Source organism: Panulirus ornatus, chromosome 58 (assembly GCF_036320965.1).
Source record: "Panulirus ornatus isolate Po-2019 chromosome 58, ASM3632096v1, whole genome shotgun sequence".
Taxonomy (NCBI): Eukaryota; Metazoa; Arthropoda; class Malacostraca; order Decapoda; family Palinuridae; genus Panulirus; species Panulirus ornatus.
Genome location: NC_092281.1, coordinates 5892629 through 5914771, shown reverse-complemented (window position 1 = coordinate 5914771; position 22143 = coordinate 5892629). Strand labels below are relative to the sequence as shown.

The window sequence follows — 22143 nt, the reverse complement described above, 5'->3', positions numbered from 1 at the left end:
CTTGTATGATATTTCCCTTCATGTCTTAACTGTTCTCTCGGAAAAAAGATATCGTACAGCACGAAATCTACCATGTGACAATTTACTGAAAGCCTTCATTAAAAGAGGAAATATAAAAACAAATATATTCACGTGATGGAGCAACTTCCAGTGAATTAAGGAAACTAAGAAATGATCATTCCTCTTCTAGGATCACGACGCGTCGAACACACAGCGTCATCCACATCTCTCTTACTGGGTAAATTATTTTGTATTTCAGTTTCATCGCCATCCAAGACCCACTCATATCTAGTTGCTGTTGCTAAGGTAACCAAGTCTTCAGCGCGAAAAAAGATATGAACTCATTTGCCTTTTTGCATACCTTTATATCGACCTCTGCAATTATTTCCTCCAGATTTCTTATTGTGATCAACTTTCCGTAAAGTGACGTTATAACCATGATGGATGCGTGGGTCAGTGGAGATCATCCCCGACCTTGCTCACAATAGTCCACTCATAGTTTCCCTGGTCGAGTCTCTTCTTCATGGTGTGTTTATTCCTTGTGCGTATGTGTAAAGGCGAGGAAGACCGAGGGAGGATATGACACTCTCATGTTTGAGATATGATATTAAGGAGGAGGAGGAGTGGATCAAATGATCTAGTTCCTGGATATTCATAACCCGACCCTCAGCCTCCAGTCCATGCGATCACTGAAGCTGCCAGCTGGCGGCTCGTCACTACACAAGCTCAGTCACCATCATGTTCCTTGTTGTTTTAATGTGAAAACCTAGAATATTCTTCCTCATATAAATACTTAGATAAGATAAGTGAGTTTAGTTACCTTTTAACATCTCTGGATGTTACTGGAGCTTCCGATTCTTTCCTTGTTTTATTACTAGGGCAGTGATATATATATATATATATATATATATATATATATATATATATATATATATATATATATATATATATATATATATATATATATATATATATATATATATCTTTCTTTCTTTCATACTTTTCGCCATTTCCTGCATTAGCGAGGTAGCGTTAAGAACAGAGGACTGGGCCTTTGAGGGAATAACTTCACCTGGCCCCCTTCTCTGTTCCTTCTTTTGGAAAAAAGAATATATATATATATATATATATATATATATATATATATATATATATATATATATATATATATATATATATATATATATATATATATATATATATGTTTGATGTTAGTGTGTGTCAAGGGCTTGCTGTGGTATCTTCCATACTACAAATGTTAAGACAAGATTAATTTGACTCAATCCCGAAGACGAAGACTTTCACAACCATATGTTATCATATAAAATGATATAATGATATTTGACTGTAGTAATTATGGATCGTCTTGTTTATCACAGGAATACAAAATATCCAATAAAGCTTGTTTTCCACCACGTAGTCATCATCATCCACTGTTGCCTCTACCATCCGAGAACTTTTTACTGCCTCACCTCTAACCTCTGACCCCTCACATGCCCTCGTCCTGCCGCCGTACCCTGACCCAGAGCCTCCAGCTGTCCTCGTGAGCAAGTCGTGAGACTTAGGTTCCTTGAGAACAGCATGAGAATAGCGACCCCATCACCTGCGTCCCTCAGAAATTACTTCTTTCCACACCACCATCTGCAATCCATAGCTCACGTCATCATCTTCCCCCACCGCCGTGTAATCACTGTTATCCCTGGGTGACGACAGTTCATGGAGGTCTCCTACATCGCTGATGAAGCGGGTATCGTCCACAGATCCGTTACTCACACACACTGACCAACGGTTTCAGTATGACCCACTCAACGTCGAACCAACCCAAAGTTCTTCTCCGTCATTCTTCCTCACACTTGGTCCTGCATAATGATCACTCTCACTACGTCATCACGCTGAGCCCACAGGTATCCTAACAGCCTAGCCTACCTGTACTGGACAATATTGTACATGCTGTACATACTGTACATACTGCACATACTGTACATACTGCACATACTGTACATACTGTACATACTGCACATACTGTACATACTGTACATACTGTACATACTGTACATACTGCACAAACTGTAAATACTGTACATGGCTGACTTTTCGAAATGTTATTTTGGGTTCACCATATCCTCCATCACTGAACACAATGAAATATCGTTTAATGTGTTCTCATGTAGTACATTATGATCAGTATAACTTGGTGTCGTGCCTTTACTATACCAGAAAGTGATATGATGATATAGTATATCATTCAACAGTCTATAAGAATTCAGCAATAGCCTGATTCAGAACACGAGAATTTACAGCATAAGAGTATACATATGATGAAGCCAGTTTACATTATCTTTATTGTATTAGGAAGGTTAAGATTCTGACACTCAGAGATGTTGGCTTCACTTATGTTGTCAACATATCAGATATAACGCCTGATCCAACTTACAGTCACACCTCCCTTCATGGGAAAGAACACTGTATTCTTCAAACACGAAAATGAACTTAATTTTTCTTCATTCAGCAGACGATAATAGAGATGTAGTATTATCATTTGTCTTTTGATATCAAGGAAAATATGAACATCTTGTTGACCCTAGTGAAAAAACAAACAATCAGTAACATCTGAAATCACGATTCACTATCCCACCTTGCAGCAGTCAACACCACACCAAGTAATGGTCAACACCACACCAAGTAATGGTCAACATCACACCAAGTAATGGTCAACACCACACCAAGTAATGGTCAACACCACACCAAGTAATGGTCAACACCACACTAAATAATGGTCAACATCACACTAAGTAATGGTCAACATCACACTAAGTAATGGTCAACATCACACCAAGTAATGGTCAACATCACACTAAGTAATGGTCAACATCACACCAAGTAATGGTCAACACCACACTAAGTAATGGTCAACATCACACTAAGACACCACACTAAGAGGGTAAGTTAAGGTGAACTACACACAATATTCGTTTTTCTTTTCTCTATTGTGGAGGAATGGCAGCTTTAAAACTCCATAAGGTGTCAAAATGTTTGCCTTAATACAATTCTAAATTCCCTGTACAAATGGATTAGTTGTACTGTTTCCTCAGATCGAACCTCGACTCTGGACATGTGGAAGGATACATAGTCATGCTGTCACTACCACGCCACATTCATGTTGTCATGATCACTCCTTACTTATGCTGTGCCTCTGGGTAACAGTCACTCACAACACAAGCATTACAAACACCCTCCATTACACCCAGTGCCACAAAAAGTAACATTAACCAATACGTTAGGTTAACAGTTACCACCATCGTTAATAACAACCATTACCATACAAGATAACGTCCAAGATCTTGAAGGTCTTCCTACCCCATCATCTACCAGTCCTCCTCCTCCTCCTCCTCCTCCTCCTCCTCATCGGCAGTGCTCATCCTCGGCACTGCATACACCCACCTCCACCCACCTACACCCACTCTCTCCTCTTCCTCAGTACCTGAAGAACCTCCCCCCCCCCCCCCGCCCCTCGCCACTCCCCCTTTCGTCACCCCCTCACCACCTCCGCCTTCTCCCTCTCCCTACCCCCACCCTCCTCTCCCTTCCCTCCTCCTGCAACCACGAGCGCCGTCGCCACCACTCCTTCTCATCCGTCAGAGGCTATTTTTACATTTCCTAATCACCTGACGCGTTACCCTTTACAATGAACCAACACAGGATGAGATATGATGCTATACAGGCAAGCAAACATGAATCGGACATCTAGTAACTCACTGCACGTAAAGGTAAATTTTTGACCACATCGGTAGGTACATATAGCCAGAGATGTGATAATCAGCCACTGAAATCTGACCTACGTACGTGTCATTCATATATAAATAGCCGTCACACATGTGTGTGTGTGTGTGTGTGGTTGCTCGGTACCTCAACCTACCTGCCTACCTACGAGTACCTATGATTAGAATTTGCCAGGATGACCGAGGGATATAGCGGAGCGCTCACCACACGTGGGGAGCGGAGCGCTCACCACACGTGGGGAGCGGAGTGCTCACCACACATGGGGAGCGGAGCGCTCACCACACGCGGGGAGCGGAGTGCTCACCACACATGGGGAGCGGAGCGCTCACCACACGTGGGGAGCGGAGCGCTCACCACACGCGGGGAGCGGAGCGCTCACCACACGTGGGGAGCGGAGCGCTCACCACACGTGGGGAGCGGAGCGCTCACCACACGCGGGGAGCGGAGCGCTCACCACACGTGGGGAGCGGAGCGCTCACCACACGCGGGGAGCGGAGTGCTCACCACACGTGGGGAGCGGAGTGCTCACCACACGTGGGGAGCGGAGCGCTCACCACACGCGGGGAGCGGAGCGCTCACCACACGCGGGGAGCGGAGCGCTCACCACACGCGGGGAGCGGAGTGCTCACCACACGTGGGGAGCGGAGCGCTCACCACACGCGGGGAGCGGGGGATGATGATATATTGGGTAGCTGGGGGAGGAGCAGGGTTGTGGGGGTTGGGCACGGATGATCTCGTTGTTAGTTTTGCTGCAAGTGATAACCTGGGTCCATTGTAGACACGGTCACCTCTACCACCCGCCTCCTGAAGCTGACTGAGGCCCTTATCAAGACCATCCCATTAACGTTTTATATATATATATATATATATATATATATATATATATATATATAGAGAGAGAGAGAGAGAGAGAGAGAGAGAGAGAGAGAGAGAGATACACCCTAGCCTGAGCCAGCTTCACATTATATCGATCAAATCCTGGGGTTGGATGAACAACTAGGTTGACCGTGGACTGACAGTCGCAACCAGGATTCGAACCCAAGCGCTCGACCTTGGGCAGCCCGTGAATGTGTCACGGTCAGGAAGGCTATCTGCTCCACCACTACAAGCTCACGTCGTTCTCGCCCCATCCAATGTACAACCTCAGCCTTGCTAATGTATCGGCATACCATATAGTGCCACTTCACACCATTACCGTTCTCTTTATGGTACGATCTCACGCTGCTATCCTTTTCCCTTATGATACGACCTCACATTAATATCTTTCCCTTTACGATACGACCTCACGCTTCTATCTTCCTATTTACGACACAAATATATGATGCAATCGTTCCCTCTACGGTATAATCTCGCGCTGCTATCTTCCGACCTACGGTACGACACCACGCTGCTATCTTCCAACTTACGGTACGACACCACGCTGCTATCTTCCAACCTACGGTACGACACCACGCTGCTATCTTCCAACCTACGGTACGACACCACGCTGCTATCTTCCAACTTACGGTTCGACACCACGCTGCTATCTTCCAACCTACGGTACGACACTACGCTGCTATCTTCCAACCTACGGTACGATACCACGCTGCTATCTTCCGACCTACGGTACGAAACCGCGCTGCTATCTTCCGACCTACGGTACGACACCACGCTGCTATCTTCCAACCTACGGTACGACTTCATGTGGGTATCGTCGCACCTTCTGTACGTCCTCAGCTTACTATCAGTCTGTTGTTCCGTGTATGATACGAACTCGCTCTGTTATCGTTCTACTTCCACTTATGACCTTACGTTGCTATCTTTCTGTTTGATTCTAGGATAGCCTTCTCAGGTTCCATCACACTCCCTAAAAGAGGATATATGAAGATAAACCTCCTCCTCCTCCTCTTTCAAGACAACCTTCCTTCTCTTTCTCTCAAGGATTTTGCCAGTAATCAAGGTGACACACGTAAAAGTAGAGGCGACAAAAAAAATGAAATTCGCATTGAAAACTTGTTTAGCAACTGAAGATGTGCCTGAAAATTCCCCAGGTCCTGGATGATGTGTGTGTGTGTGTGTGTGTGTGTGTGTGTGTGTGTGTGTGTGTGTGTGTGGTGTGTGTGTGTGTGAGTCTGTGTGTGTGGTGTGTGTGTGTGAGTCTGTGTGTGTGTGTGTGTGTGTGTGTGTGTGTGTGTGTGTGTGTGTGTGTGTGTGTGTGTGTGTGTGGGTGTGTGTGTGTGTGTGTGTGTTGTGCGTGTGTGTGTGTGTGTGTGTGTGTGTGTGTGTGTGTGTGTGTGTGAGTCTGTGTGTGTGTGTGTGTGTGTGTGAGTCTGTGTGTGTGTGTGTGTGTGTGTGTGTGTGTGTGTCTGTGTGTGTGTGTGTGTGTGTGTGTGTGTGTGTGTGTGTGTGTGTGCGTGTGTGTGTGTGTGTGTGTGTGTGTGTGTGTGTGTGTGTGTGTCTGTGTGTGTGTGTGTGTGTGTGTGTGTGTGTGTGTGTGTGTGTGTGTGTGTGTGTGTGTGTGTGTGTGTGTGTGTGTGTGTGTGTGGAGATGGAGGTGAAGGAGATACACTCCCAAGTTTGGGGTTTGTTGTCGAGGGAAGGGGTAAGGGGGGAAGAAGGGGGGACACAAAATACCCCTTGGGTCCTGGGTATATATAGCCCGCCTCCAGCCTCCAGTCAACACACTCACTTCAGACTCACACCGACAACATGAAGCTCGTAAGTACACTACATCCCAGTAGCCATCATCTTCTTACTGACATTTATTTCGAGGAGTAATTCATCGTTGTAAGCTAAGTGTCTGTTTATGAAAAATGTTTACACAATGTGTTATTTCTGTTTCTTGATCAGTGTCGTAAAACTAGAGATTCATTGGTCAGGGATTTAGAGTCTACATTTTGTTGGGAGACGAGAAATCTACAAAATCATTCCACATATACAAATGGTTGAATACATGAGCAAGACGCTGCCATTTCTTCATCTAGGATAGTCAGTTCTGTCATTCGTCAGCTGCTTCATGTTTGATCCTGTCATGTATGATTTTGTTACGGCTCCTCGACGAAGTGCATCCCCTACCTAAGACCCTCCTCGCCTGCAGGTACTCTTTGCCTGCCTCCTGGCCGTCGCCGTCGCTCGTCCTCAGGCCGACGAGGATGCAAAGACCCTGCGCAGCGAAAATGTGAACGAAGGCAATGGCGTTTTCAACTACGCTTTCGAGACCGACAACGGCATCGCTGTGGCTGCCAATGGCGCCCCCGGAGTCGAGGGACAGAGCAACATCGACGGGAACTTCAGGTGGGTCTCTTGATAGGTACTGTGAGGCGTGACTGTACTTCAGCATCTTTAATGTTGGGAATTCTAAACCACAGAGCCCCATCGGTGTCATCACCACTGTTGCAAACAAATTATTTCTAGTTGTGTTTATTTGAAGAAAACAATAAGTTACTTTACTGCCATGTTTACCATGTCCTGTTCATTACGTGAATATAACAAGTCTGATAAAAACTTGGTACCCACTGTGCAATCATAGCACCCTGTCCACATGATCTCCCCACAACCTTTTTACTGCCTCACCTCTAGCCCCTGACCCATCACCTTTCTTCGTCCTGCCTTACCTTGACCCAAAGCCTCCAGATGAGTTCATGGGAGACTCATGAGTTAGAGGAAAATGCATAGAACGATAGAGAAAAAATCAGGAGTAATGACAGAACGTTCAGCTCGCGCCCCTTGTCTCTCCCTCCACTGGTGTGTAACCAATGTTATTCCTCCACAGGTTCCCCCTCGGTGACGGCAGCTTCCTCGAGGTCACCTACGTCTCTGATGAAAATGGATATCGTCCACAGATCACTTACTCTCGCTCTTAGGAAGGCCAGGCAGCTCACAAACACCTCAAACCGCCCGAAAACTGGACAACACATTCAGTCTGACTCAACAACGAACCCAAACTTCTTTCTCACTCTTCCCTACTCTTGGTCTCGCGCCTCCCTACATTATCACACTGAACCTTGGAGTAAACAAAAACAAACAAATTCATCCTTTTCTTTTTTATTCAACGACGTCGTTACCCATCCTCTTTACCCTCCCTAACAACCTATCCTGATCTATTCTGGCTCTCATTGTGAATAATGTATATACCTGACTTTTCTAGCTCCTATTCTGGGTTCATCAATTGCAAAATCACTGAACACAATGCAACAATTGTTTATAAACTGTTCTTATGTAGTAAATGCTCTTCAGTATTTGTTGTTTCATATTTCCTTAGATGTCATGACTATCATATATATATATATATATATATATATATATATATATATATATATATATATATATATATATATATATATATATATATATATATATATATATATATATATATATATATATATATATATTTATATATATATATATATATATATATATATATATTTTTTTTTTTTTTTTTGCTTTGTCGCTGTCTCCCGCGTTTGCGAGGTAGCGCAAGGAAACAGACGAAAGAAATGGCCCAACCCACCCCCATACACATGTATATACATACGTCCACACACGCAAATATACATACCTACACAGCTTTCCATGGTTTACCCCAGACGCTTCACATGCCCCGATTCAATCCACTGACAGCACGTCAACCCCGGTATACCACATCGCTCCAATTCACTCTATTCCTTGCCCTCCTTTCACCCTCCTGCATGTTCAGGCCCCGATCACTCAAAATCTTTTTCACTCCATCTTTCCACCTCCAATTTGGTCTCCCTCTTCTCCTCGTTCCCTCCACCTCCGACACATATATCCTCTTGGTCAATCTTTCCTCACTCATTCTCTCCATGTGCCCAAACCATTTCAAAACACCCTCTTCTGCTCTCTCAACCACGCTCTTTTTATTTCCACACATCTCTCTTACCCTTACGTTACTTACTCGATCAAACCACCTCACACCACACATTGTCCTCAAACATCTCATTTCCAGCACATCCATCCTCCTGCGCACAACTCTATCCATAGCCCACGCCTCGCAACCATACAACATTGTTGGAACCACTATTCCTTCAAACATAGCCCATTTTTGCTTTCCGAGATAATGTTCTCGACTTCCACACATTCTTCAAGGCTCCCAGGATTTTCGCCCCCTCCCCCACCCTATATATATATATATATATATCCAATCAATAAAAATTTTAGCAAATGACTAAAAGGAATATTCACTATGTCTCAGACAGTTGAACTTGACATATGTCTGGTCAGACATACAAAAATCATCTCTTCCTTACTGGGCAAAGTGATTCCATGTTTTCCAAGAGCCGCTGCAGACTAAGTAACATTTGTGGCATTTCCTTAAACAAGAGGAGGAAATTAGTGATGACCTTAGAAACAGCGTATCACATCCTCCGAGGTCAGGAGGCAAGGGGGACGACGTGACGTGGAAGGAGTGAGACGAACATTTAATTCATAAAACAAACACAAGCATGTAAGTACAGAGAAGCATGAACACATGATGACGTGACGAACCACACTCTGGCGGAGCATGACACCCGGATCAGGCGTGTGGAGAGAGAGAGAGAGAGAGAGAGAGAGAGAGAGAGAGAGAGAGAGAGAGAGAGAGAGAGAGAGAGAGACTGAACTATTACGTATCCGGGTGTAGTTTTCACTTATACTCATAACAGAAACTCATCGTAATGTTTAGACGAAGACAAACATTTTTGTTGTTGCTTGTCTTTAGAGTTGTGAAGGTCACAGAAGTGTGAGAAAGAGAGAGGGTTGACGGAAGCCTGGTGATCGCTCAGGGGGATGAAAGAGGTGCTGGTGACTACTGTGGGAGGATTGGTGACCAAAATAGTACCGGTGCCTGTACGTTAGAGGAGTCTTGTACTCTCTTGATCTATGTGAGGAGCAAGAAGAGGAGAGGGTGGGCGTGGGAGATGATGATGAGAATTGCTCAATAAATCAACAACGACACCTGAATAGCTTCCCTGACCACAACCCACTCATGGAAAACCTTATGAGTTCTAAACTAGCAGTTAACCTCTCTCTCTCTCTCTCTCTCTCTCTCTCTCTCTCTCTCTCTCTCTCTCTCTCTCTCTCTCTCTCTCTCTCTCTCTCTCTCTCTCTCTCTCTCTCTCTCTCTCTCTCAAATGAAAATGCTCAGCTTAGTCCCTCACATTCAACTTCTTTAGTCTATTACCTGACCCATGTTTACACTACAAAAAAATGTTCCCGTCAGTCCGTCCACCTGCCTGTAGACACGGCGTGGAAGTCTCAGTCGCTAACCCCTGTACACAAGAGCCAATTACATCTTCATTTAGTAACATCTTATTTAGTAACATCTTATTTAGTAACATCTTCATTTAGTAATATCTTTATTTAGTAACATCTTTATTTAGTAACATCTTCATTTAGTAACATCTTCATTTAGTAACATCTTATTTAGTAACATCTTTATTTAGTAACATTTTTATTTAGTAACATCTTATTTAGTAACATCTTCATTTAGTAACATCTTTATTTAGTAACATCTTCATTTAGTAATATCTTTATTTAGTAACATCTTATTTAGTAACATCTTTATTTAGTAATATCTTTATTTAGTAATATCTTTATTTAGTAATATCTTTATTTAGTAATATCTTTATTTAGTAATATCTTTATTTAGTAATATCTTTATTTAATAATATCGTTATTTAGTAATATCTTTAATTAGTAATATCTTTATTTAGTAATATCTTTAGTAATATCTTTATTTAGTAACATTTTTATTTAGTAACATTTTTATTTAGTAACATTTTTATTTAGTAACATCTTCATTTAGTAACATCTTCATTTAGTAACATCTTCATTTAGTAACATCTTCATTTAGTAACATCTTCATTTAGTAACATCTTCATTTAGTAATATCTTTATTTAGTAACATCTTCATTTAGTAACATCTTCATTTAGTAACATCTTCATTTAGTAACATCTTCATTTAGTAACATCTTCATTTAGTAACATCTTCATTTAGTAACATCTTCATTTAGTAACATCTTCATTTAGTAACATCTTTATTTAGTAACATCTTTATTTAGTAACATCTTCATTTAGTAACATCTTTATTTAGTAACATCTTCATTTAGTAATATCTTTATTTAGTAACATCTTTATTTAGTAACATCTTTATTTAGTAACATCTTTATTTAGTAACATCTTCATTTAATAATATCTTCATTTAGTAACATCTTCATTTAGTAACATCTTCATTTAGTAACATCTTCATTTAGTAACATCTTCATTTAGTAACATCTTCATTTAGTAACATCTTATTTAGTAACATCTTCATTTAGTAACATCTTATTTAGTAACATCTTCATTTAGTAACATCTTCATTTAGTAACATCTTATTTAGTAACATCTTCATTTAGTAACATCTTCATTTAGTAACATCTTATTTAGTAACATCTTCATTTAGTAACATCTTTATTTAGTAACATCTTCATTTAGTAACATCTTCATTTAGTAACATCTTCATTTAGTAACATCTTATTTAGTAACATCTTCATTTAGTAACATCTTCATTTAGTAATATCTTTATTTAGTAATATCTTTATTTAGTAACATCTTCATTTAGTAACATCTTTATTTAGTAACATCTTATTTAGTAACATCTTTATTTAGTAATATCTTTATTTAGTAACATCTTATTTAGTAACATCTTTATTTAGTAATATCTTTATTTAGTAACATTTTTATTTAGTAACATCTTATTTAGTAACATCTTTATTTAAGTAACATCTTTATTTAGTAACATCTTATTTAGTAACATCTTATTTAGTAACATCTTCATTTAGTAATATCTTTATTTAGTAACATTTTTATTTAGTAACATCTTATTTAGTAACATCTTTATTTAGTAATATCTTTATTTAGTAACATCTTATTTAGTAACATCTTCATTTAGTAACATCTTCATTTAGTAACATCTTATTTAGTAACATCTTTATTTAGTAACATCTTCATTTAGTAACATCTTCATTTAGTAACATCTTTATTTAGTAACATCTTATTTAGTAACATCTTATTTAGTAACATCTTCATTTAGTAACATCTTCATTTAGTAACATCTTATTTAGTAACATCTTCATTTAGTAACATCTTATTTAGTAACATCTTATTTAGTAACATCTTATTTAGTAACATCTTATTTAGTAACATCTTATTTAGTAACATCTTTATTTAGTAACATCTTCATTTAGTAACATCTTCATTTAGTAACATCTTATTTAGTAACATCTTATTTAGTAACATCTTTATTTAGTAACATTTTTATTTAGTAACATCTTTATTTAGTAACATTTTTATTTAGTAACATCTTATTTAGTAACATCTTATTTAGTAACATCTTTATTTAGTAACATCTTCATTTAGTAACATCTTCATTTAGTAACATCTTATTTAGTAACATCTTATTTAGTAACATCTTATTTAGTAACATCTTCATTTAGTAATATCTTTATTTAGTAACATCTTATTTAGTAACATCTTTATTTAGTAATATCTTTATTTAGTAACATCTTCATTTAGTAACATCTTCATTTAGTAACATCTTATTTAGTAACATCTTCATTTAGTAACATCTTCATTTAGTAACATCTTCATTTAGTAACATCTTATTTAGTAACATCTTATTTAGTAACATCTTCATTTAGTAACATCTTCATTTAGTAACATCTTCATTTAGTAACATCTTCATTTAGTAACATCTTCATTTAGTAACATCTTCATTTAGTAACATCTTCATTTAGTAACATCTTCATTTAGTAACATCTTCATTTAGTAACATCTTATTTAGTAACATCTTCATTTAGTAATATCTTTATTTAGTAACATCTTCATTTAGTAATATCTTTATTTAGTAACATCTTCATTTAGTAACATCTTATTTAGTAACATCTTCATTTAGTAACATCTTATTTAGTAACATCTTCATTTAGTAACATCTTCATTTAGTAACATCTTATTTAGTAACATCTTATTTAGTAACATCTTCATTTAGTAACATCTTCATTTAGTAACATCTTCATTTAGTAACATCTTCATTTAGTAATATCTTTATTTAGTAACATCTTCATTTAGTAACATCTTTATTTAGTAACATCTTCATTTAGTAACATCTTTATTTAGTAACATCTTTATTTAGTAACATCTTTATTTAGTAACATCTTTATTTAGTAACATCTTCATTTAGTAATATCTTTATTTAGTAACATCTTATTTAGTAACATCTTATTTAGTAACATCTTATTTAGTAACATCTTCATTTAGTAACATCTTCATTTAGTAACATCTTCATTTAGTAACATCTTCATTTAGTAACATCTTCATTTAGTAACATCTTCATTTAGTAACATCTTCATTTAGTAACATCTTTATTTAGTAACATTTTTATTTAGTAACATCTTCATTTAGTAACATCTTCATTTAGTAACATCTTCATTTAGTAATATCTTTATTTAGTAACATCTTCATTTAGTAACATCTTATTTAGTAACATCTTCATTTAGTAACATCTTTATTTAGTAACATCTTATTTAGTAACATCTTCATTTAGTAACATCTTATTTAGTAACATCTTCATTTAGTAACATCTTCATTTAGTAACATCTTATTTAGTAACATCTTCATTTAGTAACATCTTATTTAGTAACATCTTCATTTAGTAACATCTTCATTTAGTAACATCTTATTTAGTAACATCTTTATTTAGTAACATCTTCATTTAGTAACATCTTCATTTAGTAACATCTTCATTTAGTAACATCTTTATTTAGTAACATTTTTATTTAGTAACATTTTTATTTAGTAACATTTTTATTTAGTAACATCTTATTTAGTAACATCTTCATTTAGTAACATCTTCATTTAGTAACATCTTCATTTAGTAACATCTTATTTAGTAACATCTTTATTTAGTAATATCTTTATTTAGTAATATCTTTATTTAGTAACATCTTATTTAGTAACATCTTCATTTAGTAACATCTTCATTTAGTAACATCTTATTTAGTAACATCTTATTTAGTAACATCTTTATTTAGTAACATCTTCATTTAGTAACATCTTCATTTAGTAACATCTTCATTTAGTAACATCTTATTTAGTAACATCTTATTTAGTAACATCTTATTTAGTAACATCTTCATTTAGTAATATCTTTATTTAGTAACATCTTCATTTAGTAACATCTTATTTAGTAACATCTTATTTAGTAACATCTTCATTTAGTAACATCTTCATTTAGTAACATCTTATTTAGTAACATCTTCATTTAGTAATATCTTTATTTAGTAACATCTTATTTAGTAACATCTTCATTTAGTAACATCTTATTTAGTAACATCTTATTTAGTAACATCTTCATTTAGTAATATCTTTATTTAGTAACATCTTCATTTAGTAACATCTTATTTAGTAACATCTTCATTTAGTAACATCTTCATTTAGTAACATCTTTATTTAGTAACATCTTCATTTAGTAACATCTTTATTTAGTAACATCTTCATTTAGTAACATCTTCATTTAGTAACATCTTCATTTAGTAACATCTTATTTAGTAACATCTTATTTAGTAACATCTTCATTTAGTAACATCTTTATTTAGTAACATCTTCATTTAGTAACATCTTCATTTAGTAACATCTTATTTAGTAACATCTTTATTTAGTAACATCTTATTTAGTAACATCTTCATTTAGTAACATCTTCATTTAGTAACATCTTCATTTAGTAACATCTTCATTTAGTAACATCTTATTTAGTAACATCTTCATTTAGTAACATCTTCATTTAGTAACATCTTCATTTAGTAACATCTTCATTTAGTAACATCTTCATTTAGTAACATCTTCATTTAGTAACATCTTCATTTAGTAACATCTTCATTTAGTAACATCTTCATTTAGTAATATCTTTATTTAGTAACATCTTCATTTAGTAACATCTTCATTTAGTAACATCTTCATTTAGTAATATCTTTATTTAGTAACATCTTCATTTAGTAACATCTTCATTTAGTAACATCTTCATTTAGTAACATCTTCATTTAGTAACATCTTATTTAGTAACATCTTCATTTAGTAACATCTTTATTTAGTAACATCTTCATTTAGTAACATCTTATTTAGTAACATCTTCATTTAGTAACATCTTCATTTAGTAACATCTTCATTTAGTAACATCTTCATTTAGTAACATCTTCATTTAGTAACATCTTCATTTAGTAACATCTTCATTTAGTAACATCTTCATTTAGTAACATCTTCATTTAGTAACATCTTCATTTAGTAACATCTTATTTAGTAACATCTTATTTAGTAACATCTTCATTTAGTAACATCTTCATTTAGTAACATCTTCATTTAGTAACATCTTCATTTAGTAACATCTTCATTTAGTAACATCTTCATTTAGTAACATCTTCATTTAGTAACATCTTATTTAGTAACATCTTATTTAGTAACATCTTATTTAGTAACATCTTCATTTAGTAACATCTTCATTTAGTAACATCTTCATTTAGTAACATCTTATTTAGTAACATCTTCATTTAGTAATATCTTTATTTAGTAACATTTTTATTTAGTAACATCTTATTTAGTAACATCTTATTTAGTAACATCTTTATTTAGTAACATCTTTATTTAGTAACATCTTTATTTAGTAACATCTTCATTTAGTAACATCTTTATTTAGTAACATCTTTATTTAGTAATATCTTTATTTAGTAACATCTTTATTTAGTAATATCTTTATTTAGTAACATCTTTATTTAGTAACATCTTCATTTAGTAATATCTTTATTTAGTAACATCTTTATTTAGTAATATCTTTATCTGATAAACGTGATAGAAGTCTTGGGAGAACCCACATCTCTATCTTAGGCACACTTCATGAGGGATTGCCAGAGGCTTGAGAAAATATTCACACAGACCAACCACTACTGGAACACATCCTGCCACTACAGCTGCACACACGAGATATACACCTGATGTAACCATCATAAACATACAAGATATTGCCACAAGAACAGTTTATTCCAGGTCATCAAAGAAAATGGACAATCTACTCGTGCAGATAAGTACTGATAACAGAACATGATGAACAACTTGTTCCGCAAAACATCAATAATGAACGCGGGTCGTGAACATATTAGTCTCCAGAACATACATAAAAATGTTGAATAATCCTAGAACTTATTTCCGCGAATAAATGCATCTATAGGAAAAAGATCATATATATATATATATATACATATATATATATATATATATATATATATATATATATATATATATATATATATATATATATATATATATATATATATATATATATATATATATATATATATATATATATATATATATATGGTTGAGAGAGCAGAAGAGGGTATTTTGAAGTGGTTTGGGCACATGGAGAGAATGAGTGAGGAAAGATTGACCAAGAGGATATATGTGTCGGAGGTGGAGGGAACGAGGAGAAGAGGGAGACCAAATTGGAGGTGGAAAGATGGAGTGAAAAAGATTTTGTGTGATCGGGGCCTGAACATGCAGGAGGGTGAAAGGAGGGCAAGGAATAGAGTGAATTGGAGCGATGTGGTATACCGGAGTTGACGTGCTGTCAGTGGATTGAATCAAGGCATGTGAAGCGTCTGGGGTAAACCATGGAAAGCTGTGTAGGTATGTATATTTGCGTGTGTGGACGTATGTATATACATGTGTATGGGGGGGGGGGTTGGGCCATTTCTTTCGTCTGTTTCCTTGCGCTACCTCGCAAACGCGGGAGACAGCGACAAAGTTTAATAAAAAAATAAAAATAAAAAATATATATATATATATATATATATATATATATATATATATATATATATATATATATATATATATATATATATATATGCGTGTGTGTGTATCAGAAATCTTTGATGGTTCTGACAATAACTTTGGTATCATAAGATAGTTCTCAGCAAAAGTTATGAGCTGATGACGTTATCTTGAGCGACCTCATGTTGCCGCACACCAGGTGACGGGCAGGAAATTCTCGATTCATCTGCTGAAGTGAGCCAAGGACACCAACAACCGGCTCCTTTCCCGCCCTACTCCTCCTCCAGCAGGTGAGGTGCCTGCAGCAGCAGTGCTCCCTGCCACAGTTGAACTCTTCGCCACTGACACAGTCCCAGCAGCAGCCAGTAACCATGGTAACTGCTACTCCTACTAAGTAGAATTGAGTTCGACAACAGATCCCAGCGCCAAGGGGTCTGTTCAAGCCTTTAACATTTGATCTTTCTGTTAATGGTAAGGTTAATTCTAAAAAGCTTATTGCTTGTTCAACTGTTCGCTCATTATCCGTCCTATTACAAGATATGAAAAAGACATGACGGTATTTGTTTCCACCAACGACCTTGCTCAGTCATGACGTCCTTCATGTTGTCTCAAGTACTCTCTCCTTCATCTTGTTGCTCAGTCAGTATGGAAGCGTCGGACCTGCACATCTGCCGAGTCATGAGCACCAGAACCCGGCGTTCTTAAGGAGATCAGAGAGTAGCAAGGCTGGTCTTGGTAGTCGTACAACACGAAACAGAGACTATATGTCTCTTGGAGACAGAGGGTATGGGAATCTTAACCGTGCCTCAGGTCACCGTCTTCTCCTCCAGTATACAACACTCGCCTCCCAGTCATACTGCAGACATTACCTTCCTGGTCTGCTTATCATTATTGTTTGTGTGTTGCGGGGAGAGAGTTCTACACTCGCAATGCTCCGCCTCCAAACATTCTGTATGCTACTTATGTCGTTACACACATACACACACACACACACACACACACACACACAACATACACACACACACAACATACACACATACACACACACACACACACACACACACACACACACACACAACATACACACACACACACAACATACACACACACACACACACACACACATAACATACACACACACACACGCACACACACACACACAAAATAAAAGGCCGAAGCCAGGTACCTATTTATCGACCAGCCGAAAGGAAGATGAAGACCTGGAATTACCCGTTGGCCAATTGCTGCCCCACGTTCGAATACGAATGGCCTCAAGAGTGAATATATATATATATATATATATATATATATATATATATATATATATATATATATATATATATATATATATATATATATATATATATATATATCCGTATTTTAGGACTTTCTTTAGCAGGTTCGTGAAGCAGGAGTGTTATACAGGATAAGGGAGGTAACGTGTGTAACTTGATCATTAATCACATCATCTTTGACACCACCAGAAGAGGAACGTGTCTCGTGGTGCATCACTACCGAGATTCGTCTTCCATTCTCCTTCCATGACCGCAAAACGTCTTCTTAATCACAGCCAGACCAGTGCTCCTGCTCACCAACCAACTCACATCCAGTCTAAAACACCTCACTTTCCCTTTCTTTGCCTCATTGTTTTTGTGGCATTTTCATACCACAGACACCGTTAGTGACATAATAATCTTGCAGAACTAAAGCCTAGCTAGCGTTTGTTTCCGTTCATATCTTGTTTGTTCTACATTTTTTGATATGATTCTTTTGTGTTTGTGGTTTTATGATTCGTCGTTATGGTAAAGGTTGTCCCAAGTTTTCTTGCGGATATTCTCTCTCTCGTGCAGGAATGCGGTCAAACAGACAGATTCACGGAAGGACAGACAGACACACAGACATCTTCATGGGAAAAGAGTCAGGCAAAGATTAGACAGACAAATAAGCAGACAGAGAAATACAGATAACAGACAGAATGAAAAACAGACGGGAAGATGAACACGAAGAAAATGGAGAGAGGGGAAATACTCACTCGCCCTTGACCTTTTTCCTTGTGAGGTGACGTTTGTCAGGTCAGTTCACCAGGGAAATAATTCCTGTGCTCACCTCCAGGGGCACATGTCAGGTCGCGCTCGCCGACCCGTCATACCGGTATGGTCGATGGAAGACTCACCTAATACAACCTTACCAGAAACATTCAATCTCACATCATTCCAGGGAGGTACGCCCTTGTATCACTTCTATTTCACACCTGTATCACAAAGACCTTTTGGTCAGGTCTTTTCGTGATCCACGATCTGTATTCCCTCCCCACTCAAAAAAAGAATATATATATATATATATATATATATATATATATATATATATATATATATATATATATATATATATATATATATATATATATATATATATATATATATATATATATATATATATATATATATATATATATATATACATATATATATATATATATGGAAAATGAAAGATGAATAGATTTATAGATGAATATGATAAATCAATTATAATAAAATCCTTGACTTATGTTCTGTGGATGATGGTTCGACTTCCTGCTTTCCTCTCACCTACGTCGGATACTCGGGTAACCGACATGACTCTTAGCATATGTTCACAAGCATGTTGCAGGGCTCCACAACAAGAAGGTTCCCACAAGCTCTCGTATTAACCAAAGGTCACTGTGTTAGCGGCATGTGGTAATTTCCCGAACACCCAGGTCATAATGTCGACGGGGGAGGGAAGAGAGAGAGAGAGAGAGAGAGAGAGAGAGAGAGAGAGAGAGAGAGAGAGAGAGAGAGAGAGAGAGAGAGAGAGAACATCGCCCTCTTCCCCAGTGTTACAGGTTCCATCACCACTCACGTCATAATGATAGTCTTGCCAGATGTAACAACGTTACTCGCTGAACAAGGATTTTCACAGTTACAACAGCAGGAGGTTGATGTGATAACATCAGTGACATAGTAACTTCTCCTGAAGTAACACTACCGCCTACAACAGTGCTTGACAGGATCATCAACGGTATAACAGTACTGGAAATAGTTACAACAGCAGGAGGTTGATGTGATAACATCAGTGACATAGTAACTTCTCCTGAAGTAACACTACCGCCTACAACAGTGCTTGACAGGATCATCAACGGTATAACAGTACTGGAAATAGTAACAATAACTGCATCAACAGATGAACCTACGTCACAACAGAAGCAATAACAGCATTGAAACTAGTATCCACAACAACAACAACAACAACAATGACAAGTACCATATATTAGTAGTCTCAAAACTCGACCAACAACATTAACAGCCACACCAGTGCCAACAGTAGTAGCAGCCACACCAGTGCCAACAGTAGTAGCAGCCACACCAGTGCCAACAAGAGCTGAGAGAGAGCCAGCAGTGTTTCCCACGACATAACAGTATCTGGCAGATGGAGGGACTTGATGACCCCGGCAGGGCAAACTCGAGAGAGTCAGACAACCTTGGTCACACATCCCTAACTGCCTCCAGGGTATATATACACACCTCTTGCTCCCTTTCCCACTGTCTCACCACCACCACCACCTCTCTCATCTGCTTTCTGCTGCCTTCTGCTGCTCCTGCTAGACCCACAAAGTCTCACCATCAGCACTTCCTCCTGCTGCTCCTGCTGTTGTAGGCGCCCACCATGAAGCTCGTAAGTACACGGTGTAGTCAGCGAAGGCTCGTCATGCTGATTCTGCAATTAAGATGATTTGAGAACATTCATGCAAGATCTTCCTTCATGATGAAGTTGCAAGTGAATGAAAGGCTTCAATTACTGTTGTTACCTCACTTCCCATTGTGATGGGTATAAAGGATATGCTGTCTGGATAATTACTGGTATCTAGTCAAATGAAGGATATTACGTATGTTCTCAAGGATTATTTGTGAATGGGAAGTCAAATGACTGTCTTTAATGAAGAAGGTCTCGCTGCAAAGAATATATGAAAGGTGTTATTGTGGGTCACACTCTACGTGTCTCTAAATAGTCTTTCACATGTTCTGTTTCATTAACATTAGTTCTACTTGATCATCTTTATATATTTTTGTCCCAGGTGGTCCTCGCCTGCCTTCTCGCCGTCGCTGGAGCCGCCAAGCTTGTTGGCGGAAGGGGCGACCAGAGGGGTGGACAGACTGACCGAGGTCAGCAACAGTCACCCTTGGTTCAGCAGATTCAACTGGGGGTGCCCGCTCAAGGTGGTAGGCAGCCTCAGTTCACTCGACAGACTCAGCTTGGTCAGCAGACCCAGTCTGATCGGCAGCCTCAGTTCAGTCGACAGCCTCAGTTAAGTCAGCGACGGCAGTTCGATCGGCAGCCTCAGGTCAGTCAGCAGCCTCAGATAGATCGCCAGCCTCAGCCCGATCAACAACCTCAGTTCGAACGTCAGACTCAGTTCGATCGTAGGTTTCAGTTCGATAGGCAGTCGCAAACCAGTCAACAGACCCAGGTAGATCGACAGCCCCAGGTTGATCGACAGCCCCAGGTTGATCGACAGCCCCAGGCTGATCGGCAAACTCAGTTCATCAGCCGACAACCTCAGATCAGTCAACAATCTCAGCCCGTTCGAGAGCCTCAGCTCGATCGACAACCTCAGTTAAGTGGGCAGGAGGAAGGTCTGGAGCAGAGGCCTGTGACAAACAACATTGCCATCATAAAAGACGATCGCCAGGACGCTGGAGACGGCAACTTCAACTATGAGTTCGAAGCCGAGAACGACATCATTGTGAACGCTCATGGCACCCCAGGGTCTCATGGTCAGAGCAACGTCGAGGGATCTTACAGGTGAGATTGTGGATTTCCTCAGAATCCTGTCAGAGAAAACGGAAGATTAGCATTAATTGAATCACATCCTCCTGTTGCACTTGACCATTTACCCTTCAGTGCCTCATATAAAGTTCACCTTCATGGTTCAGTGACCACTGTGGATATGCATATTGCTTCCAGTTTTCTGTGTCTTTGTTAATAACGTTCTTATCTTGTATTTTTCCCCTAACATCAGATTCCCTCTTCCCGATGGCACTTTCGCTGAGATCAACTACGTCGCTGATGAGAACGGCTTCCGCGCCGAGTCCCCGCTGATCCCCACGCCCCACCCTCTCCCCGCCCACGCCCTCGAGCAGATCCGCTTCGCTGAGGAACAACGAGCCCTTCAAGCCCAAGAGAACAGGCCGCAACCCTAACCTCGCTCACCTCACGACTGTTATGCTCGAAAATTTTCTTAAAACAAAACCGTTGATTCTTTATCCTTTTGATGATTCTTGATGAGGAAGGAACAGCAACACATCCTCACCCATGATTTTACTTCCCACCAACGGACGTTGTCTTTACGGGATAAACGATAATAAGGCAGATGTCAGAGGCCAAGACATGGCTGGCTACTGCTGATGTCTAGCGAAGATTTACAAAAGCTCAACTCAGGTTTTTATCATCATTGTACCATCTCTCTCTCTCTCTCTCTCTCTCTCTATATATATATATATATATATATATATATAT

The 22143-nt window shown here is 38.2% G+C and overlaps 1 protein-coding gene across 1 annotated transcript; it reads left to right on the top strand.

Moving 5' to 3' along the window:
- The first annotated feature begins 6339 nt into the window (after positions 1-6339).
- LOC139766618 (uncharacterized) lies at positions 6340-21873 on the top strand. The gene is made up of 5 exons (XM_071695479.1): positions 6340-6477; positions 6857-7053; positions 7532-7593; positions 20667-21429; positions 21647-21873. Exons 1-5 carry the CDS (start codon positions 6469-6471, stop codon positions 21825-21827), a joined length of 1212 nt encoding a protein of 403 aa, XP_071551580.1. The 5' UTR covers positions 6340-6468; the 3' UTR covers positions 21828-21873.
- Positions 21874-22143: the final 270 nt, after the last annotated feature.

Coding starts and splice junctions, on each gene's coding strand:
- LOC139766618 (XM_071695479.1), top strand. Junction 7,054..7,531: donor AACATCGACGGGAACTTCAG/GTGGGTCTCTTG, acceptor ATTCCTCCACAG/GTTCCCCCTCGGTGACGGCA. Junction 7,594..20,666: donor CTCTGATGAAAATGGATATC/GTCCACAGATCA, acceptor CATTAACATTAG/TTCTACTTGATCATCTTTAT.